The 24635-nt window shown below is 40.2% G+C and overlaps 1 protein-coding gene across 1 annotated transcript; it reads left to right on the top strand.

The window, feature by feature from the left end:
• Positions 1-19021: 19021 nt before the first annotated feature.
• LOC311486076 (photoreceptor-specific nuclear receptor-like) lies at positions 19022-24227 on the top strand (the record flags this gene model as incomplete). The annotated part of the gene is made up of 8 exons (XM_084541833.1): positions 19022-19112; positions 19702-19852; positions 20366-20469; positions 20587-20892; positions 21067-21245; positions 22085-22325; positions 22759-22864; positions 23342-24227. 8 exons carry the CDS (start codon positions 19022-19024, stop codon positions 23472-23474), a joined length of 1311 nt encoding a protein of 436 aa, XP_084397959.1. The 3' UTR covers positions 23475-24227.
• Positions 24228-24635: the final 408 nt, after the last annotated feature.

Raw genomic sequence — 24635 nt, 5'->3', positions numbered from 1 at the left:
GCACTTAAGGTTTTATCCAAAGACATTTTTATCCCTGGTTAATCAAAGAAGATAATAAATGTTTTAATCATGCCACCAGCATCAGATGGCTGAATGGAAAGAAAACTGGAGGACTTTTAATTGTCTTCCTAACATCACTGGGACCAACATACATTCCTTCTGTTGGAAGATGTTGGAAGATGAGCTGCAGTGGAGGATGATGACAATAAACAGAAAATTTGCACTGTTAGGCTTAACAAGGTGCTCACTTAACGTGAAAAATGTCGCGTTGAAGCTTCATAGTAACATCCCATGTCCTGTCACTTCCACTGAGAACTGATTTGATAGGGATCTTTTCATGGTCCATATGAATGGGGGTGATAACAGCGATAAAAGTTGATTACTGTTCAAACAATTGTGCAACTTTCCTTAGAAACGCCCAGCAAACGTCATGCTAATGGTCACCAAGTACAATTCTCGGTGAAGGCAATTGGATAGTCCTACAGCCAATCAGAGCAATGAATTATGTGGCAATTAAGTAATTAAAGCGTTCTTAACAAACGCCTTAATAACTGTTCATCCATTAAAATTATTTCTCTGTCAATATCTTTTACAACAGACTCTAAACAGCTCGCTTCTCTGAGGGCAGTCCTTCTTGTTGTTCAGATAACGTGTATGACTACAGCTCCATTACTCCTCTGTCCATCACCACATAAAGCCCACCCAAATGATTTGATTTGCCTGGCAGTTCTCAGCTGGAGCATAATCAGTTCCCAACGGAGAGACGTCGTCCAGACCAACTTCCAGCCACAAAACACTCGTAGGCAGGGAAGCTGGTCTGGCTTCCAGCCTGAAGAGAGAAACAAAAGGTACAGACCAAGGCACTCCCATGTCAGCTACCCCTGCCTGATGAAATTATGACATGACAACATCTACATGATGTGAAAAATGATGGAACACTAACACTAGGAAAGCACACTGGGATCAACCTTCAGGAAATGTCAGTCTAGTTCAGTTAAGCAAGTATTAAGGTGACAATGCCATGAAACATTTTTTGCCAAATTTAAAAGCTATATATATATGTTTATTATTCAGCCCAGGAGGTTGCCACATGCTACTGACTAGAGAAGTCAGCTATTTTTAGAAATCATTGATCGATACTTTGGCTGTTGGAGCCTTGCCAATTTGCCATTACTAAAGGTATTGATATGACCTTTTGTTATCCGCATTTGTATCGCTAATCTGCAGGTGAGTATCACGTGTGGAAAACGTTCAGGCCGTGTGTTGTATCACATCTTAGAAGCCAAGCCGCCCCCTCCTCAGCGTGGAGCGCGCTGAGGCTCAGTCGTGTGTCAGCGGCTCTGAGCCTGTCTGCCCGGCACGCTGTAGTCCGCACTCTCACTCCCTGACATGTGCCACCTCTGGTTAATCCTCCACTGACGCCTCTCTGCAGCATCACACTCGTCAACAAAACAATAAGTGACCATTGCGCTGAGCTCACAGGGAAGCTGAGTCTCTCTGCTTCAGACTGGATTGTCTCTTTTTCTATCCTTGCAGACGTTCATCTTGGTTTTCTAAAACATTCAGTTAATACATGAGAGCTGCGGTATGTTAGCAGATTATCTTATAGTATAGCATGCAACATAAAGTAGGGGAGGTTCCATTATAATGTACGTACATGCTGCTGCATGGAAATTAATTGTTTTCTCTATGATTAAAACAGTTGGAGATTTGAATGTATGAAGTTCAAAAGAGAGGATGTGGATATCAGTTTAATTACGGCTGAGCCGATTAGATAACAATATGATGCATTAGTTAAAGGCGGGAAAAGTGTGCCAGGCCAGGCATCTGTTTGAATTAGTGGCTGTAAGCTCTGCTTGTTGTTTGCATGACTCATATGGAGCAGCATCTGTGTCCTGCAGAGGTAAATCTCACCATTGTTGGTCATATTGGGCGGCTTAAAGCTGAATGTGTATGATGCAATAAAATTACTTTATATGGTCCTGTCTGAATTGTTAATACAATCAAATAAATATAAGTTTAGGTGTGAGCTACAACATCTGGAGGCCTCGGTTTGAGAGGTTTTATCAGAACTTCCGTCCAAATCAGAGGAAACACTGTTCCTCTGATTTGGACTGTATCTTCAGGACGTTTTGCTGAAAAACAAAAGTTGTGTTACTGTCCAAACTAATATGGATCTAGATGTAAATTCCACTTTTTCCCAGCAAAGGAAATATTTTCTCGTGTAAATATCCTGCAACATAGCATTCAGTGTTCAGTGTAATAGCTGTTGGAATGAAGTTGGTTTGCATTAAAAACGTAAGATTATTTTCAGTATTTTAAAGTATTTCAGAATATTAAGCTTGTGCTGGAAATTACATGATATCAGTAAATGAATCTGTGAGAATAATCAAGGTGTAACTGTTCCCACCCTAACAGGTGTCACTTAGTCTTTTCCTTATTAATCAGACGAATGATCAGAATGAATGAAAACACTCAAGTCTGTGTACAAAAGGTGTGTGAGGCCAGTTAACTGGTGATACTGACTGCAGTAAATCACACTGGGTTTGTTCAGAGTTTGGGGTAAAAAAAAAGCAGTTTGTGACTCCACAGAGGACGGGTTAGTCTATTTCTCTTCTGAAAGCACGACAGAAAGGACTGAAGCCCGCTTTTACAGTAACAAGGATTTAATAGAAAGTCTGATGTTTAATGAGTAATGAGCTAGAGATGGCTCAGACATGAGAGGTGTACTGTGGTTTCTGGTGGACATGGTGGAACACTGTGTCTGAACAAATATGCATTGAATTGCCCATATGCTGTTTGTCATTTTAAAAAAAATTATCCTGAGTCAATAATGTCTCATTTTGTTGTAAAGATAGTTAAGCTTTCACACTATGTCAGGCTAAACATGCACTGACTGCATTAAAGTCAGCTTCTCGGCCTCACACATGATTTTTTTTTTCCACACAGACTTGAATGTTTTCATTTTCTCTACTACCTGATTTGAATGACTGACAGACTGACTGAGTGACATCTCACCTGTTTGTGTTGTTTCACCATAGGGCGTTTAAAAGTCAATTTACTGACATCAAGTAATTGCTAAAGAAAAATGCAGCTGTTCAGGGTAAATATGAAATAAAGAAATTATTTATATGTGATTTTTCTTATGGGGTAGATTTATGTTTTGACTTTTTGTACTTTTTTGGTAGGAAAATCTCAGAAATTTCATTTAAAAAAAAAAATATATATATATATAGTATATCACCTGATTTTAATACAAATCAACAAAACTAATATTAGCTTTTACACTGGACACTGAACCCACTGTAGCAGGATCCTAATTAGCTTTTTATCCAAATGTACCAAAGTTATCAGGTTTTAGTCTTCTGCTTCAGTGCAACTTTCTTGACTCAGAAAATTGTCTTTTATGACATATATCACCTCTTAAATTCACAAAAGTCAAAAAATGATTTGTCTCCTGTCACCATTTTTTTTTTTTAATAAATAAGGTCTAAAGGGACGTCTCTATATGTAGATGACAAGATTGGTACTACTATCATATGTGTACACTGTAAAACGATACAAAACTAGATCCAGGAGGCAGCACATAAACTGGAGGCAGCGGTTTCTAAAATCTGCTCTAAATGTTAGTAATTAACACACAAAACACACAAACTCATGTTTAAAAACAACTTGTCGTTTTGAGTGTCACTTTTTACCTTTAGAAAGAGCAAGGCTAGCTAGTTCCCTTCATGCTAAGATAAGCTAAGCTGCATCAGTCTTATAAAGACTAATAGTAGTAATAGTGTATTTCGGTCTGTTCGGTGATGTCAGAGCGCCTCTGGGACGTCAGACAGTGATTAGACACAGGGATACTGAGGCGAGTTTGATGCATATTCACCTGTCAACCCAAGACGTAATAATGAGAGTCAGGCGCCTCACTACGCTGACAGCATGTTCCTTGGTTGCAGCAGTGAAACACTCTCAAAATTGGCCTATAATTTACTGCCTTAAATGAGCTTAAACGTCTATGATATTTACTCAGGCGATTGATTTCCTCACTCTGATTATTGCAGCATTTGGGTGGCAGATGGTGGCTCGGTGGTAATCCCTGCCGCCCATCGGCCTGACCCTTTGCACCTCTACCCCCCTCAAAAAATCTTAACGAGCCCCGCTGAGCAGCGCGGCCAAAGAGCTGCTTTACGCTGGTGAGTAATGGCTGTGTCAGCAGTCAGTAGATGAGCCGGAGGGTGGGGGGGGGGTGAACGAGTGGGCGGGTATTAGGGCCCCGTTGAAGCTCACTGGGCACCATTGTTAATGAGTACTGTAAACAGTGCAGCTACTGTTAGTCTGCACCCCTGCCAACCACAAACACAAGGTTTTTAATTAATGGACTGTTTGTGTTTTGTTGTAGAGGAAACAATGCTGCAAGGAGATTATTTTTTAACAGTAAAATATAAATGTATAATAATTTATACATTATATCATTTAAAATAACACTTTTTAGAGTCTATTGGGGCCCCGATGTCCACACTAGACTTGGTCATGGTAACTAATGTTAACCTTTAAAGACAGAATTAATGAAATAATGCAATGCTTGTGCAACTTTAGTGTGCAGAGTTGTGTCAGGTGGGGGTCCCTTAGGGAGGTCTCCTACTGTAATTGAAAACTTAGCACATTGCCACTGCTGTAGTTTAAAGCTCGTCAGCCCTCAGGTGCCCCCTACTGGCCTGGGGCCCCTCTAAGAAGTTCCACGTCTTGCCTGTTTACAAGCTGCGTCTCTGACTAGTATATACAGTCAATGGTCGCTGACCAAAAGGAACAATGTCAGTTTTTGGGGCATTTTAGTGCAAAGGTTTCGTGTAAAGTTTACCCCCAGTTTGCCACAACTGCTGAGATGCCATTAATGCATTAAAGCTGCCTCTGTGCAAATGAAAATTAGAACTCTTCTTCTTGCATGTATGATTTTTTTTCTTAAAGCGACATGCCATTTAGAGGGTACAACACGTCCATCTGTTAAAACAAACCAGTGCCACTGTACTGTAGCTTATTGAAATGTAACAATGGTCATTTCAGTTACCTCATTTGCTGTAATCTTCTTGCTTCCTCCGTGTTTCCCCAGGAGCTCTAATCTCATCCAAAGTCATCTGACCTAATCTGCAGCAGCAACAGCAGCAGCAGCAGCGGCCGTGCTAAATTAGGCCTTTTGACTGACAGCCATCTGTTAAGTACGTCTAATTAGTTTGTTTTATTCGTCCACTGCAAAAATGAAATGTACACGAGTGAGAAGCAGGAAGGGAAGACAAATCACTGTTCTCTGCTTCCTGCTGCCACCCAAGCTTCATTTAGAGTAATTGACTGAATTATTGTCAAGGTGATAAAACAAATAAATTTATTTATGTATTTATTTTTACATTTATTTTTTGAAAAACTCCTTAACTTGCAACATTGGCAGTAAAAACCTTTAAACTATTAAATATTATTAAGGAAATGTACCTCATTAAGAGGTCCACAGAGGTGAGATTTCTAAATGTTATTATTTTATTTTATTTTATTCAATGCTTCCATACTTAATTAAAAAAATATTAATACTTAATCATACCTTGCAGGATAAATGACAGAATACCTGGAACTTGCAGTCCTACTCTTTGACAACAGCTGACATTGAAAAGGATTATTCAAATCTTCTTAAGTTGAACCGTACTCCAGATTTAAATGTCTTTGATATCAAAGACACTGTTCATATCTATGAGTCAAATTTATGTTTAATAAATGTATGTGGTTATTCGCTGACTAAGCCAAAAAATCTATTCATGTTTATCTAGAAGGCAAAGACCCCAAGGTGCTCATACTATATTCCTATGAAATTAAACGTGTAACTTGATGAGCGAGCATCAGATTATTCAAGAGTGAACAGTCTGTGTCTTGCTCATCTGCGATTTACAGTACTTCCAGGTAGCTCTGATATTACATGAAGTCAAATTGTATAAAATAATAATAATACACTGGACAGCCTTTAGCTTTGATTGCAGCACGCATTCGCTGTGGCATTGTTTTGATAAGCTTCTGCAATGTCACAGGATTTATTTCCATCCAGTGTTGCATTCATTTTCCACCAAGATCTTGTATTGATGTTGTAGTATTGACTTCAGTAAAAAAAAACATTTAGTTGGCCACTCCTTATTAAACGCTCACTTTTTTTTTGTTCTGGGTCAAAATTGACCCAGATCTTGTGAAGGGATTAAATAAGAACAGTATGTACGGGACCAAATTTAATGCACAGAGAAGTACACCACCTATTCACCTGTATATACTGTGTCACATACTAACAGCACACCTAAACGTGTAGGCAACTTTAATAATACATTTTTATTTATTTATAGGCACCTTTCAAAACACCCAAAACTTTAATACTCGTCGCAATGCAGTTGTGTGAAGTTGTGTAATACTGTATGTAGTCTTACTTTAATGTATTTTAGGGGAAGTTGTGTTTTGACTGAAATGATGAAAACTGAACAAAATATAATGATATAAAGTTTTATTTAAAAAAAAAAAATGTTTATGTGGTAGTTGGCAAAAACAGACATATTTGTGGTAGTTTGCAAAAACATGAACAGTTTTTAATGATTATTTAGATTTTTATTTGGTGCAATATTCACAGAATTATCTCTCTGCATTTTAACCCGAACGTGAAGATTACTTCATATTCAACACAGCGACAATCAGAGAATCGAACAGTAAACACTACTCGATTTCAAATGGAGACCAGAGCTACAAACCCTAACCGCAACAAGGTTCATAGAGGGAAATTTAAAGTCACCCTGCGTGACTTTAAGCACCAAGTCTTCATTCCAACGAAATCTGCCATGACGTCTGCAGAGGAAAACCAGGAGATGCCTCAGCCAACGAACTCTAGGAAAATAACTTCTAACTTCCAGGAGGAGGTTTCACCTCTTTCACCTTCTCCTGGATTCTTTTCAGCAACCCGACGTTTTTTCCAGTCAGATTTGGCGATCCATCTGTGGTAACACTGGTGAGCGTACTCCAAAGTAGCATGTGCCTCTTGATGACCCCCGACACGCTGCCATCCAAGTCCTCTCCCCGCGTTTTCCTCTTTAGGGATTCCATGGCCAATAACGCCTCTGTTATCTCAAAATTGTCATTAATCCCTCTGATAAAAATTAAAAGCTGAGCAGTGTCCTTTATGCCATTACTATAGAATGTAATAGAATAGAATGGAATGAATGGAATGTAAATTACTCCGCTTTTTTGTTTAGCTTGCTAGCTAAGTCTTCGTCAATTAACTCAACGCGGCGAGTCTTTTGAGAAACTCTCCTTCGGAGAAAGGCTTGCTGGTCTTTGCTAATTTGAATGCCAGCAAATAACTTGCCTTCATGCTTGATTCTTGGATGGCAGTTTGTCGGCTAAAGGTGTTTTGCTGAGCCTGCAAACTAGCTGCCAACGTCTGAGCGGTAGCCGTCTGTTCTTGCATTGACTGGTTGTTAGCGTAATTAGCATGATTCCTTTAAAACTGCAACGGTTTCTTGGCAAATAAGACATACAGCCTTTGACCGGACTTCAGCGAAAAAGTATTTAGTGGTCCATTCCTTATTAAACACTCGGCACTCTTTTCCTTTCCACATGGTGGAACGCCAGGCATTACAGGACAAGGTCAAAAGAATGCAGTCAAAATAATGATATGATTTGATTTGGGCGATTCTGTATCAATCTTTGGTGGGCTCATTTAAAAAGACCAACGAGCCGGATGTGGTCCGCAACCCATAGTTGGCCCACCCCTGCCTTAGAGGCTGCTGCCCATTGCTCCAACTGTACACACTATTATGTAAACAAATGGATGGGTCAAACAGCAGCAACTACAATTTCCCCATTGCGGGAAAATTAAGGGTTAAAATATTTTGTATTAATATTTTTAAGCGATTGGTGTTGTTTCGGTGCAGCCTTTGCCTGAGTGTACTCTATGAATTAAGTACTGCTTGTCTCAGTTACACAAGCTTTATGAGGACATGATCTCAATTGAACTTGTGTCCACATGACAGATTTCACCTTCACTGAATCGAATTTTTGGTTTTTGTTTGGATGTCCATCACTCCATTACATCTGATGCTCACTGAAGCAGACACGTGGCTCCCGCTTTAGGCAGTGTGAAGACCTTTGTTCTCTATTGCATGCCTTGAATGCGAACAGTATTAATTAAAACAAAAAAACAACAGGAAAAAGAAACAATGGCGCCAACAGCAGCAGCAGTTGGCTGTTAAGTGTCTCTGGATCTCCTAAACAAACCGCGGGGCCCTGAGCTGCATCAAGAGGCTCAGCCGAGGTACAATCTGACATTTATCTCTCCGGGCCGTTCTGCTGATAGCAGCACGATGCCGCTTTAGGAAGCAGCTGTTTACTGTCAGAGATCTAGGTCAGGACAGAGAGAAAGAGCTGGACACAAGGCCGGCCAGGCTCCTGCTAACAGTGGATTCACGGACCGCGTGGCCTCCAGTGCAGCTGCAAGGGGAGCTAAAATAATTCTTGGGGCCTGGATGCGGACAAGTGGAAGGGATCACAGATATTTAAGAGTCAGTACTTAACTGCTGTATACTGTAAATGGTAAAAACACTGACATAAACAATATAAATAACAAATAACACTAGCTTTTACAAATATAATGAAAGCTATGATGTGCGTTGTGCTGTGACTAATGCTGCATTTAAATGGTGCTGCGTTTACTGTCCTCATGATAAAAGGCTATTGTGGCATTCAGGAACTTGTAAGTGAAAGTCTTCAGTACGGTCCATGTTGATGAGTTGTGACATGCTTTCAGAAATGGAGTTCTTGGACATTTGATGAACTACTTGGCTCTTTATTTTTTCAGCACCCTGGAACATGTCTTAAACATTTCTAAATCCCAAAAGTGTTGATTTTCAGCTCTTACTTTTAAAGGACGTAGATACATGATGGTTGGATGCGAAGCTCTTTAGTTGACCTTTAAAGTATGTTTTAGGTTTAGTGAGGTTAGCACAGATTGTGACTTATACTGATATAACTTGCCAGAAGGTCTAAGGAGACATTAGAAAACTAATCCTGAAGGAGTATGATAGATTTAATATCAAGTTTTTGTAATGGAAGGGCTATAGGAAAATGTGTGGGTTATAGTGATTGACCTTCAGGAAATTTGACAAACATGTATGTTGATTTAATTAATTGGATATCTTCAATATAAAAATGTACCCCTAACCATTAACTGTATAGCTTTAAAGTTACTGTGCTCTGTGTTGACAGACTAATGCGTGTTCAACTCTAAGATGACTGATGTGGGAGATGAAGATCTGCTGCCAGAGTTTTCCATCTGACGCACAGGTAAGAGGCTCAGTGGTCACAGTCAGATCCCAAAGGCAGCTTTATCACACTGTTATATAACTCTCTCTCTCTCACACACACCCACACACACTCCTACACTGATGCAGGGCTGATGTGAGGACGCAGCCACACTGCCGTCGTCAGCACAGGCCAGATCAGATTTAACCTCCCCCCTCCACTCAATCTCCACGCTCCTCCTTGAGTTTCCTTCATGATCCATGGTAACTCTGTGTGTGTGGGTGCGTGTGCGTGCATGTGTGTGTTTGTGTTATCCTCTTTCATATGTGGTCGGTGAGGTTACAGAGTGTGAGGGCAGTGATGTAATCAGATGTGGGCTGTAATGTGTGAACAACAGGCGTGATAGCTTGGTGCTGTTCTCAAACGTGGCCAACTTTTTCATGTTAAAATCACCCATTTTTTTTCATTCTTTCAGTTTTTTCTTTAATGTTTTCCAACAAAAAAGAAACAAATATTTGTCAGAACATCTGAGATATGTGGGAGTCTGTTAATGCCACATGAACAAAACATAAATGGTCATTTTTAATGAAATAAATAATAAATAATACTGTTATTAATAAATAATCAGTTACACATTTAAGCTATTACTATTAGTCTTTATATTAGTTTTTAAAAACTGAGTTCAGTCAACTAAACTGGAGAAGTATGGTCTGCTTTCAGGACTTGTGTGTGTGTGTGTGTGTACATATATATATATAATTACACATCAACAGTGTCTCTTTGCTTTGATTCCATTGCATTTTATGATATATTTCACTAATGTAACCAATCTGAGTGGTTAAACAACTAAACTAAACATAATTATAATGTTTTGGGCAGTTTTTGAAAGCTGGCTTCTCTGTCTTCCTGTTTTTTACATGAAACACAAAAGTAGCACTCTAATAGCACTCCACGGTTTCACAGAGAGTTTAAATCACATCACTCTATCACAGTGACAAAAACTCTACCAATAGATTTTTTTTTTTTTTTTTTACAAGTTCAAACTTCCAGCCAGTGGCAGGACCCCAAAGCAGGAGACAACACTGCGTATAAAAGTCAATGAAGTTGAGTTTATTCACAAAAACTCGTCTGGGACGTAAATCCCAGAACAAAAAAAAACAAAAATGCAGGAGGCAAACAAAAGATGCTGGAAACTCCAGGAGAAACAGACAAAAATAACTCAAAATGGCTGCCGGGGCAGGACTCTGGCTCTGCCTGGGATGCACTGGAAGGTAGGAAACAAAAAACACAAGAGGTAAGTCCAAAGTTAGTAAAATATTAATCTTTTAAAGTCGCAAGGCAAAAACCGGAGAGCGCGAACAAACCATGACATGCAGAGATATCTGGCACTGGAGGGAAGCAACGGCCAGCCTTTAAAAGAGTGTTTGATTGAAGAGTGGTCGCAGCTGTGTCATGTGCTCCTGCCAGAATCTTGCCCAGGTGAGCCTAATGAGGGGGGGGGGGGGGAGAGAGAGAGAGCAGGAAAAGAGAACAAAAACACCAGCACTGAAACCCAGGACCATAACATCAAAGTCGGTACAAAGACAACCACTAAGGCTCCTCCCAGTTCCAACAAATTACTACATCATCAATGTGCAGCGGTAAGGACTGACTTCACCTCTAACTTTCATCATAGTTAAAAGTGTTTTCATTGTGAAAGGAAAAACTGAGCTTGTCTTCACATGTTCAAAGAAACGTCAGGGTGCTTTCAAACTTAGGTTGTTGTTCTGAAACCTAATTATTTAACCAAGTTGATGATGAGTCTTTAATAATGTCTGGGTCTTATGGCTTCTCATCATATTGGTTTTCTCCACACAGTCTATATCAGGGTGCCCTTTTACAAAGACCAACTCAAAAAGATCTACTTACATTAAAAAATAATAATAATATTAGCATTTTTTTTGCTATTTCATGTTTGCTTTTAAATACAGAAACGAAAACTGGAAAAACAACTGGTATTTGTTTTTTTATTATTAAATAAGAGATACAATAAAAAATGAAAGAGATTTCTATTATTGTGTAGTCTAAAACAAAAAAAGAGAATTATTAGACTCAATTTTACTGTACTTACTCTACAAACGTGAAAAATAAAAGTTCAGCAAGTTATAGGTTTCTATGTGGGTCCAGTTTTGTGATATCATAGTTTTGCAGCTGCAAGACTTTTAACAGTTTGGTTTTCATTAATCTCCACTATTCATGATCAATTTATCAAGACTTATGGTTATTAAATTGGAAGTTTAGTCTAAAAACTGCAATCTACACATGTAAACTCAACTAAGAAATATTTCAAATCTAATGTAAAACTAAGAAAGGAGGAAATGAGGAGCATTTTAAGCTTTAGTGGGTGAATATGTCATGTTTATTGGCAAAAAAATACATTTCTGATCTGAGTTTTGTGATTGTAATCTTACACTTCTGTTACATGTCACTAATATGTTTTTATGCTGATGTTTTGATCTGGAAATTTAAAGGACAGAAAATCAAACCTTAAAGACAGACGACAAACTACAATGGCGGCTGCAGGTATTGTCAGATGGACACCTGTTGACGCAGGTTAAAGCTGTCTCACTGGACTTGTTTTCAAAGTCTCATAGTTAGCATAGCAGAGGTTCATTAATATCATTACATAACAGGGCTCCTCTAATCATTCTTTGAATCCTAATATTAGACTGCTCCCTAATCTATTTGTCTTGGCATAATCTTTTGCCTGCTCGTGTAAGCAAGTCCTCACCTAAAACTCCATGGTGTCATGCTGTACCGCGTCTGATTATTATTATGTAAACTGCGATAAAGCTGAGATTGGCCTGGCCGGCAGGCTGCAGCCAGTCATCTCAGCGGCATAGTCATCTTCTAAACTGGGAGAGCAGATCTGATCCTGCAGCTCAACACGTTCACGCTCCTGCGCCACGAGACACTTTCATGCAAAGGCGGGCCCTAGTCGATGGAGGCAACAAGAAATGCGGCAGTGTTTGTTTGCCACTTTGAAAGATTGATTGAAATTAGAGAATGTGCATCCGTGTGAGTTTGCACTTTCTTCTCGAAGAAAAGAGCATATTTTCAGTCACATTAGTTTATTCTCTGGTTGTTAATATGCAGTCAGGTCTTAAGCTGAGCCTTGCATGGAACAAACTTTCTCAAAATCCAGAAATATAATTTCATATCTACGTGTTAATGGACTATACTCAACATGGATAATAAAAACTTTATCTGTTGAGTATTTTTTTTGTCATTATATTAATTTTTATGCATTTTGGGGCAGTTTGGGGATATGGCATCAATGATCACCAGCAGGTTGATGAAGTTTAAATGACGTAGTCAGTGTTGTAGAGCCCTTAAGAAAATTTGGATTGTATATATCCTATGAATCCCTATGAATCTCTAAAAACACTTAGTGTTCCATATTCTTTATGTGATGGAAGCACTAAAATGGCCAGAGAAAGCTGGAGGAAAGCCTTTTTTGAAGCAAAGCAATTCCTTAATTTGTAGTGACTATAACGGAGGGTTAATAACGGAGGCTTTGCCGACCCCACCCTTTCATAGCACACACTGATTTCAATAAATAATAAAGCAATAACTGCAATCACTCACAAGGCTCTTTGCTCATGAGATATTTAAAGGAACCACCAGCACATCCTAAGTAAATTAAAGCTGCATAATGTATGAAGTTGAGGCAAGTCACATATGAGTCGGTTCAGGTGATTTTGGTTTAAAACATCAACTGGTCTCAATATCTGTGGTTATTGGAGGCTTTTTACTCTTGAGCAGAACAGGTGACTCAAAGCATTGGTCATAGGCGGTCGGTCATCTGGAAATTATGGCTGTTTTTATTCCAAGACCAAGAATACCATCACTTGCAAGTTTATTAGGTACTCTAGTGAAAATGAATCCATGCTATTATAATAGTCCTGGACTAAATCTTAGCTTCATGATTGTTATAATGTTCAGATGATGCTGAAATGAGGTGTCAGGATCTCCTGTTTGTTTCTTGTTGGGTGTGTCTGTCTCCGTTTTTCTCACTGGAGCTGGGTGGAGCTGGAGCCACTTACATGCACACCTGCAAGCAATGGAGCCTCATCAGCTATCTACTCACCTTGTCCATAAAATCCTGGTTTAGGCCACATTTACACATAGCCGGGTATTTAGAGAAACGAATATTTCCTCCCCTCCGTTTTCAATAATAACATTGTGCACACAACATCGTTTTCAAAAAACTTGTCATTTACATCAACCCGCATAAATACGCCGCCGAGCGCCATAATAACTATGCCAAACCTATGGGCGGCAGTATAGGGAAAAGAATAAAGCCATGCAAGCCAATCAAAATCCTCAGAATCGACACCAACGAATAACACGAGCGACTTCCTGTTCCTTTCAAAACAGCAAACATGGTGCTAGGTTCGTTTGTGTGGACAGAATGTGACGTTTGAGAACCTAAAACCCCGTTTCTCCCAGTTGACACGGCAACACATAACCGGCGTTATCAGAAATCTCCACTTTGGCCGGAGTTTTTAGAAATAATCGTTTTCTGTGATAAAAACGGGGTTTTCGTGTAAATGAGAGGCCAAACTGCAGGGAAATATCCGTGTCTTCCCTTCGTGTAAACGGGGCCTTAGTCCTCCACTTGTCACCAGATCCTCTGCTTACCTTTGCTGTGGCTCAAGTCTTTAGTTGTAAATACTACTGTTGCATTTACTTATTTTGGTATTCCCTGTCTTCAGCTCTCGGATCCATGTACTTACCAGCTCCGTCGTATGCTCCCTGGAATTCTCACCCAGCTCCACCAGTCCGCCAGCCTTCCTCCCTGCATTTCTATCCCTTCTTTCCCTGGGTTCCCCACAAACCTGGTTCTGCTCCATTTCCGTCAACCTGAAAATCTGCTCCCACCTGCTTCCTCTGTCTAGACAATAAACCGGTTAAATCACCATAACCACTGGCTCTGGGTTTGTGACTGAATTAGAGCGTCCAATTCCTATTGGCAGGCGTGACAGGAGGATCATTTTGGATTTGGATTTTTGTATTTCTCTAAAATGGGAATGTCAACATAATGGGAACATGTGTTCGTACAACGCAGTGCAATTCAGTCGTACTACAAACTAGGGTTTAATATTTTTCCCGAAAATTAGATGAATCAGATCCCGGGAAAAGACGACCCATTTCCCGGGAATCCCGGGAAATAGCTGTTTGTTGTTGTTGTTGTTTTTGCCCAAGTAATGTATCGATATCATTCAAATATGCGTTCCCAGCATGTTTTATATTATTTGTAACATTATTAGGGCAAGAAACACCGTTTATGTCCATATCAACAAAGTTTGCAATGATCAATTCTGCTGCGTGATCAAGTGAGCTGCGTGCGTGACAGCCTATCTGCCAAAAAGCAGCTACCGTATTGGTGTAGAACGATCACGTGACCAACCGTGCCACCACTCGCGACCAAGATCTTATTACGCTCTGAAGAAACTAGTTCTGCATAAAACATAGATGCATCGGCAATCGACTGGAATTTTTGCGACGAACTTTTTTTGGGTAGCTTAGCATGACTCGTTATGTTTTATGAACTAAAGATTGTGTAGATGCCAGACTGTGGAGCGGGATGAAACGATAACAGGGTTCACCTTAAGGCCTAACAAAGCTGGCTGCAGACATCATTAGGAGGTTGGTAGCCTAGGCTACTGCTGCAAATGACATTTGCTGCCGCTAGGGTGCGTGGATTTCTAGGCTATAGCCTACTGCTGCACTGAATTCAACGTTAACGTAAGACAACAATAGAAGCGCACGTGTAACAAAAAATAAATATATATTTCCCGTTTCCCGTCATAACCTTTCCCGGGAATCGGGAAATAGTCTTGATCAGATTTCCCGGGAATCCCGTTTCCCGGGATTAAACCCTACTACAAACCACAGCTTCTACAATGAAAACACAATCAACAGCTCTCTCGGTTGATTTATTTAATGCTGAATACTGGCAAGCTAGGACAGATGCAGGACTCTTCTTCTTCTTCTTCTTCTTCTTCTTCTTCTTCTGTTCTATTTCCAGCTTATTTGATGCTCCACAGCAGCAAAACCACCTTGTCAAAAAAAGTTCTATGGATGTTTTGGGGCATGTAAACATATATATCTCCTCGGATCATTTTATTTAGCATCCATGTGAACAGTTAAGATGGAATTTCTGGTCAGAATGATTGGTCAGGTTGAAGAAATACTCATCACAGACACTGAATTAATGGGCTAACAAATCTGCCAAGGCATGCCGGCATGAAGCTCCTGAGAAAAACCAAGAAAGGTTGAGCCTATTCCAGGTTTTTCTTATGTCTTTCTCATCTAATCAGTAATCAGTGTGTAATTGGGTGAATCCAGGCGGAAAGACGGCAGCCCACTGACCTCAGAAGACTAATTAACTGGTAAATCTGACAAAGGTCAACAGTGTGTCGGCCAAGGATGAAGAGAGTAGCCACCATATGGCTAAAGATGCCCACAAGAAGTGTGTCTTCACTGCTCTTTTAATCTTTTGAGCTAATTGTGCTTCTCCCCCTCCTCAGTCATCTGGTGACGGCGGCCGGTGCCCAGGCAGACAAAATGTGGTCGAACTCTAATCTACTTAACTGCTTTCCACTTTGTTTTTCCAATTATGGTTGGGCCTTGTTATTGTGCGGCTGAAACACGCTGACATCAACATTAATTTTGCTCTCCAAGCAAATTTCCTACTTGCATAACGGAAGTGAGTGAGATAAGGCCGGGAGGACAGATGTTTAAATCTTTTACAGATTACACAGTGGATGCAAGCAATAAACAACATTTTTTTTAATAGCGATCTGTTTTCCATCATTATATTTGTTTTCTTTCTAAAATTGTCTCTTGAGTTAGAAGCTGCTGCTCCAGTGACTTCATAGTGAGCCTTAGCTCGTTGTTTAATTGTTTGCTGCCGACAACTCTTCTCTTTTAGTTCATTATCACTGTTGTTGTAGTAAGTAGCTGGGTAATATAATGTTGCATTCAGCAGCTTAAAAAGACAGATATTTCCTTAAGGAGAGGGTTGAGACCAAAAATGGAGCCAAAAGAGAGTTACTATTCAACTTGCATTCATCATAATGTTAGGGTTAGGTTTGGGGACAAAGACGTAATCTTACTCATAAAGAGAAAGGTTATTATGCACAGGCACAGGTTGTATCTTATGCAAGTTAAAGCAGGGTGGTTAGGGTTAGGGTTAGGGATGTTCTTTCTGAGTCACAACGGCATGATCATCTAAAATGAAATGACCTGTAGACCAAGTGATGTGCATGATTCAGGAGAGACTTTCTTGCTGCTCCTCCTAACTACGCAGCCTCCCAGCTAATAGTAGCTCTCCCATTTCCCCTTCTGAATAATGAATACAGACTACTGCCACAATTACTGTCACGCAGTTGCAGAATGAAGGGTATGTTGCAGCTGGCCATTGGTTGTAATCTTTGTGTTGCGTTCAAGAGCAACTTTTAAGTTCTTTGATGTCAGTTTGGTGTGTCCGTACTACAGACTGTTTAAATACAATAAAATCTTTATACTGTCTATGGTCCGTACCTTATCAAGCTAGTTCAAGAGTCTGTACAACAACAAAGGCATGACCAGTCACAAATCCAATCAATGAGGGGGGGGGGGGCATCTGCGGAAACCCCTTAGGTTTCTTGAAGAGCGGTTTTGAAGCTCAGTGTGATGTCTCTGGGGGTCGCCATCTTGGCTGTAACCAACTCCACCTAACTCCACGCAAAAATAGTCAAAGGCACCCATCTGTTACTCAAAGCAGCCATATAATTTATATGTTCACCCCTGTAAAGTGGTCATGAATGGAGAACTTGGTTGTAGAGACAAAAACTGTTTTGTTCCAGGTAATGTAACTAAGTGTATTTCTAGTGAAAAGTTGGACATTTTAACATGGGGGTCTATGGGGATTGAGTCCTTTTTGGAACCAGCCTCCCTTTGGTATTTGTCTTTTAGTTGGTTTGGCAATTTTCTCTAGATCACAGCAGTTGTTTTTCAGTTGTTTTTCAGCACAGGCTCTGAAACCCACCATACACAAAAAAGTAGGCAAAGCTAACGAATAGCTGGTAACGATGGTGGACGGCGGTGGCAGACTGACTCAGATAATACCACGTCAGATGGTTTCTCCCTGTTCCTAAAAATCAATTAAAGCTTGAAGCAGCTTTAAAGAGTTCTCACTATATGTCCAATCTAAGATCACTCATTAGTGCAGTTTTTGGCACGTGTCACAAGCACAGAACAAACAGCAGATAAACACAACCGGGTCAGTACAGATGCCAGAAAAATGGCAGCTGGCGTCCTCTTCATATTTAGATCATTCACTTGAGCCGCTCAACTGTGTAAAGCAACAAATGGTAAAAACGAGCAGTTAAACAATAATGAGACTCATTAACATGTTTAATACCAGCTTTCATTGTCACAGTTGAAACAGTTCAGCTTTTACCAGGACTTTCCATATCTCTTGGTCCATCTGAGATTTAACACGGAGTATTTTAATGGCTTGTTCGTCTATGTCGTCAGCCCTTTCTAATCTTGATCATAGCAATAACCTACGGAGCTTTTCATTTAGCCCCCAAATTGTCCTACGTTTCGGTAACTACAAGTCATTTGAATATAATTGTTTCGTATTTTCTCCCTTTTGTTTTGCTGGTTCTGGTACCTTATTAGCCTCAGCTAAAAGCCACTGCCTATGTAAATGCCACATGTATGATAATTCTAGGCTCTTAATAATAAATGGCAGCATCTTATGAAGGATATAAATTAGTGCCGGTCATTCAAAACTCTATTATTCCCTCTGTGACCTTTTTTTTTTGTCTCCTGGCTTCTAGGGGGAAGTGGATGATCTTGAGTTCATTCAAAAAAAAAAAAGGGAAATGGGACTTAATAGGCAGGTCCTCAGCAAACACTGGGAGTCATTATGAATGGGAGGCAATCACACAGATCAAATATACAGCAGGGAATTCAGAGGTAAAAAAAGGAGGGGAAACAAATTGAAGAGGCTGGTAAATATAATAATGTGTGCCTCATGTAATCATCCCTTTAAATGCAGATACCGAAGAGGAGTGTTGACGGACGGGGACAGAGGAGACATGAGGAGACAGAGCTGGATGGGAAGTGGTCTTAAGTTACAACTCCTCTTCTACAGAGCTTTTAGGAGTCGCCACCATTTCTATTCTGATTTAGTTTCGATGAAGATGCGTGTCTGAGCGGCACCAATGTTCTGGCAATGTGACTGATTGATCCAGTAGATGAACAGTAAAGATTAAGAGGATGACAAATAAGCATGCTGCTTACACAGCGCTTGGGGCTAATCCTGCCCCTCCACCCCCCTGGGCTCCCTTTTGAGGACCTGCTGCCGAGGAGAACCCACAGACAGTGACAGACCCCGACGGCCGGAGGGAGGACACACAACCTGTTGACGTGCAACAAGTGTCAGCTCGAGAGCTCATGGCAGGACCCCAGCCCATCTGCATCCCCAAAGCTGGAACACAGTAGAAGCTCGATCTGCCATCTGTCAGACCACTGGAGGCCCCACAGCGACGCATTTCAACTTCATAGTGCAACAAACACAAAAGGAACTTTCTGTGTGTTGAAGAGGACGAATACTTGACTACAAAGTTTGTTATCGCTGTTCGTCCATCAATCAAGGAGACATTTTCAGTGAAAACTGATGGAGGATCACCTGACGAAGATCCCCATGATGCCGTCCTCTTCCCCCACCGAATCATCCGGCAGCGTCGGGACGGACGACAGCAGAGGAGGTAAGATCTCCAGCAGCTGCAACAGGTGGCCGGGAAATCCTAAAAGATCTGATGGAAAAATGACATTCATTTGAGATGGAAGAAGATAAAATATGATGTTTAAGACATTTCTAAAATTTAATCTGTTTAAGAATTAAATCCTCCTCAACAGCCAAGTGTGAATTAAATAAGATATAAATTAATTTTTATTCAAGTAAATTAAAAAAAACATAGCTTCAAGCTCACACAGCTACATTTCTTAAGAACAAATATATCCTATTAAAGCAAAAAAAGGTCAAAATAAATATCTATTATTTAACTGTGGGCGATTCCTTAGTAAACAATGGGTTTATTTGGATTAATTTCAGCATCCTTGCATCGTTTGTTTTAATTGTTAATCTGCCTCCAGCCATTTTTTTGTTCTAATTTCATAATCGTAAAATTAGATAAAATGAGATTTTCGGTCCTAAACGTCTGTTACAATATTGTCTGTTGAGCTAAGTGCAGGCCGAGCTGACGGTGCAGATGGCAGGCACACGTATGAAACAATACCAGGCACTAACAGACCTGCCCTGTGTGTGTGTGTCTCTCTTCTCTGTTTGACTTGCAGCCAAGAGCCCGGCCCCGGGTAAAGCGCTGAGCCCAGCTCTGGTCTGCAAAGTGTGCGGAGACACCAGCAGCGGGAAGCACTACGGCATCTACGCCTGCAACGGCTGCAGCGGCTTCTTCAAACGCAGCGTGAGGAGGAGGCTCATTTACAGGCAAGAAGGAGCACACCTGTCCCCATCTCACTGAGCACTGTTAGTAAAAGAGGTGCATTCTGGGAAAAGAAGGCAAATTCAAGAGCATTTTATCCAAGTTTTTGCCTAGAAAAGTAATTTTAGATCCAAATGTCAACAAAAGTGAAGAGCCATGAAAAAAGCTCAAAAGCCCTCAAATTGGCAAATCTCAGAATACACAGACTACAACTCAAAAACAAAATCAGTTTTCTGCTTCTAATAAAAGATTGTAAAAGTATTTTTTTAGTAGCAGAGAAACATAGTTTGACAGATTTTTTTCCCTTTACATATCCATATTCTAAAAAGATATATACATATATATGGAAATTATATACGTTAAAAAATGACTAATTGGCCATTTAACTTTTTTTGTGCTTCAAATTTAGGTGTTTAACCAAGGTTTATTCAAAATTTTCTTGAGGCTAAAAGAAAATAAATGAAATAGTTAGTTTTGAGTGAATTCTCCCTTTAAATGTTTGACTTGTTGGTCAACAGGTGCCAGGCCGGTACTGGCATGTGTCCAGTCGACAAAGCTCACCGCAACCAGTGCCAGGCGTGTCGGCTGAAGAAGTGCCTGCAGGCGGGCATGAATAAAGATGGTTAGTGTGTTAACAAATGCTCAGATAATTCATGTTAGTGTCTGAGGTTCAAAAGTGAAACTGTGTGTGAGGTTAAAATCAAAACCAACCAAGTCTTTTGTCTTCTCCTCACTGCAGCAGTGCAGAACGAGCGGCAGCCCCGCAGCACAGCTCAGGTCCGTCTGGACTCCATCGACGTGGACCCTGAGAAGGAGCACCTGGCCACCACACGGGAGCCCACCTCCTCTTCCTCCTCTTCCTCCTCCTCCTCGTCCTCTTCCTCTTCTTCCGGCGGCTCTGTCATCACGTGGCCCCACATCACCTCCTCCATGTCCATCACCTCCTCTGTCGCCCCCCAGCGCTGCATCAGTCCCCAGAACAACCACCGATTCATGGCCAGCCTCATGACGGCCGAGACCTGCGCCAAGCTGGAGCCTGAGGATGGTGAGGAGAAAGAAGTTAAAATTAATATGCAGCATTGTGCTTTGTGTTATTCTCCTCAGATTTATTATCCAAACTTGTAAGGATTTGGAGGCAGCATTTGCAAAAACACTCTCCTCCGTAATTTGAAACAATTGTGGTTTGTTGTGACTCTAACCTCAGCCCTTTCTGTCTCAGTTGACGAAAACATCGACGTAACCAGCAATGAGCCAGAGAGAGCGTCCTCGGAGTACCACATGGCTCTGTATCCGTCCAGCTCAGAAAACGTGTACGAGACCTCGGCTCGGCTGCTCTTCATGTCGGTGAAGTGGGCAAAGAACCTGCCAGTGTTTTCTAACCTGCCCTTCAGAGACCAGGTGAGATTTGGGTCACAGGGAGAATGTGGTACTTTTTCATTTATCATAAAGTAGAAACTGCAGCCTTCTCAGTGTGGGGTTGTTTTGTTTAAAGATTTAATATACTGAAACTGTGGTAGAATAGAATACAGTGCCTTTATTGTCATTGTACATGTACTACAAAATTGAAAATGCAGACATGACAGTGTAAAACTATAAATATTAAAAACTATAATTTATTTATGCACACTGTGGATAAATTATCTTACTTTATCTTATATAAAACTCTAAAATGAAAGTTAAAAGCCAAGACATTATTTTACCTGAAGAGTTCAAGGTTTGTCCGTGTTTCAATTGCTCCTCTGTTATCAAAATCAGAATCAGAATCAGCTTTAATAGTTAAGAATATTTAAGAATTACATCTATGGCAGCAAAAGGTGCAAAACAACAATAGAGCTTTCTTCAAGTTAATCAAACGGCTGTAAAATAACTGTTATACATGCAAAATAATTCAGTTTTTGTCATTTATGGAGTCGAACCTTACTAGAAACATCAAAACTTTTAAATATTTAGAGTATATATTTTAAAAATCTATATATTTAAATGTAAACTCCTGATGTCTCCTAATTCTGACTTTAAAAATATGTGAAAATTATTATTTTTTTGTTCCATCTTTCTTATGGACACTGTTTAATAATTTGCCTCTGGAATAAAGAGATAATAACATTTTTAAATTGAATAAATTCCATGACCGTATATATTTTTCTGTCACGACTGAGCTTCCATATTTTCCTGTCTGACTCACTGGGCGAAACTAAAAGGATGAATATAAAAAGATTCTTCTTCTTTTTTCTCATCAGGTGATTCTGCTGGAGGAAGCGTGGAGCGAGCTCTTCCTGCTCTGTGCCATCCAGTGGTCTCTGCCTCTGGACAGCTGCCCTCTGCTCTCTCTGCCGGACCTCTGTCCCGGCATGCAGGGCAAAACCAGCTACACCAGTCTGGACCTGCGCCTCCTGCAGGAGGTCTTCAGTCGCTTCAAGGCGCTCGCTGTGGATCCCACAGAGTTCGCCTGCCTCAAAGCCATCGTGCTCTTCAAGCCAGGTGAAGACAACACAATGCTTGAACTCAGTCCATGTGATTTTCCTCTAGAGCCACCTTTGAAACTTAATTTAAACTAAATTAATAGTATTTTAATTCAAATTTTGATGTTACTATGTTAAGAAATCATAACATTAAGAAATTCATGTTTCTGAAATATGTGATTAATTAATCATAGTAAAGCAGAGTGTTGTCCTCTTCCTTACAGTCAGCATTTTCATTGTGAAATCATTGAAACCAATGAAAGAAGAAACCAAGTTCTCTGAAACAAAATCTAGGAAAATGGGAAAATAGCAAAAATAGGAACTTTGAATCTCAATAAAACTTTTCTAATAAATAATTTAAATGATTAGACTTTCGGCATGAATTTGTTTAAATCACGTGGACACGGTTTTATTTGTGTGACTCACGCAGCGGTTCTTCTTCTCCTCCACAGAGACTCGCGGTTTGAAAGACCCAGAACAAGTGGAGAACCTGCAGGATCAGTCTCAAGTCATGCTGGGACAACACATCCGCTCGCACTACCCCAGTCAACCAGCCAGGTGAGGTCCTGCTTCATTAAACACCAATTTAGCAATAAAGACCATGCCTTAATTGATGCATAGGAAGCTTATTGATTGGCATGATGTGAGGGAACTAGATGAAGGGATGAAAGGGGCTGAAGGGATGGGGTGAGAGGAGGGGCGATGGATAATCCTTGTGCCCTAATGAAAGATAGAAGAGGAAGAAAAGAAAAGAGAGAGGTCAGATGCACCTTCATACGTAAGAAAGTTAAGTTAAGAAAATATTAATGAGCTATTAATGAGATTGATAAATCTAATCGACACTAAATCTAAACTGCTTTTTGTTATTTCTCTGCTGAGTAACAAGCAATTCTTAAAGAAGAGCCACGTATTTATTATTTCAAGCCTATTAGCTGCTAACAGCCAGCAGAGGGCCCCAGCAACATGTAAACTCCTGCTCATTTTTTCTTTTAAAGGAGATGTGTGATTTAATTTTCATTTCCTGTTTGCGTTCAGGTTCGGCAAGCTGCTTCTTCTACTCCCCTCCCTGCGTTTCGTAAATTCGGAGCGGATAGAGCTGCTGTTCTTCCACAGGACCATCGGAAACACTCCCATGGAGAAACTGCTGTGTGACATGTTCAAAAACTGAAACCGAGCAGTCACCGGTCATCTCCTGGTGTGGATGGGACGATATGCGGCAGATACTTGCATTTATATTCCTGTATACATATCAAGAGATTCTGCGTGCTGTTATTTTTTAAGGCCACTTTATTTTCTGTTTATTGTTTCCACATGAGGTCATGCTGTAAAAAAAAAATGAAAATGCAGTTCTTGTTATCATGCTTGCTGTCTGTTTGTATCATATCATCATAGATTTGTGTCTGAAGTGACTCGCACTTTGTCTTCTAGTATGTTTATGTGTTTGGTGATAGATGGACTGTACCAGCCCCCAGCTGTCATTAACGTGACTCTTGTATTCATATTGTCATGCCTTGATGAAGTAAAAATGAGGGTACCAACATTGTGTCACACCGCATTTTGTCATCTAGATTTAAAAGGAGTTTACAAAGACCTGAACACACAAAACCCTCCTCACATGAAGATATACGGCAATCTTTGTGAGGACACAAATCAGTCTGAAGCCCTTTACATCTAAACGCCCACAACCCTAACCTAAACTGTAACCCTAAAGCAAAGTCTTATCCCTCATACAGCCATATAAAGACTTCACTGTCCCACATTATGGGGACTTTTTGTCCTCAAAATGTGACTGTGTGATCTGATTTAGGTCCCCACAACACAACAACAACTAAAACACACACACAAACCAAAAGCAATCTCAAAACAAAGTCTTGAATATAAAACGTAGATGGGAATGTAGTCCCTTTAATGTCAGTCTGGATAAGACTGATGCTTATTTATGCTGAAATTGTTCCAATTACAGTTACTGGAACAGATGTTTCAAGTTAAGAGGTTGTTAAAGACATTTCTTGGACACAATAAATGTGGCCATAGATGGACTGTTTGCATCTTGTTAAGAGATGAATGCGTACAGTGGAGGATTTAAATAAGAAGCAGTCCTGATGTGGTTTGTTGTCATTTCAAAACTCATTACTGTGTCCTTGTTCTTACAAACTGTCCTCACTGGTTTCTTTTAAACATCTTACAAAATGAAATCTTACATGAGCCACATAGCTTTGGTGCCTACATTTAATTAGAACCTAATCCCTGAGGAGACACACAAGATTTCCATTCTTGTGCACTGGTTCTTTAAGGTGATCAGCTAGTCAGAGTGATCTCTGACCGACTC

Source organism: Chelon labrosus (genome assembly GCF_963514085.1).
Source record: "Chelon labrosus genome assembly, chromosome: 3".
NCBI lineage: Eukaryota > Metazoa > Chordata > Actinopteri > Mugiliformes > Mugilidae > Chelon > Chelon labrosus.
Note: the sequence above shows the minus strand (reverse complement) of the source record. Positions and strands in the feature narration are given on the sequence as shown.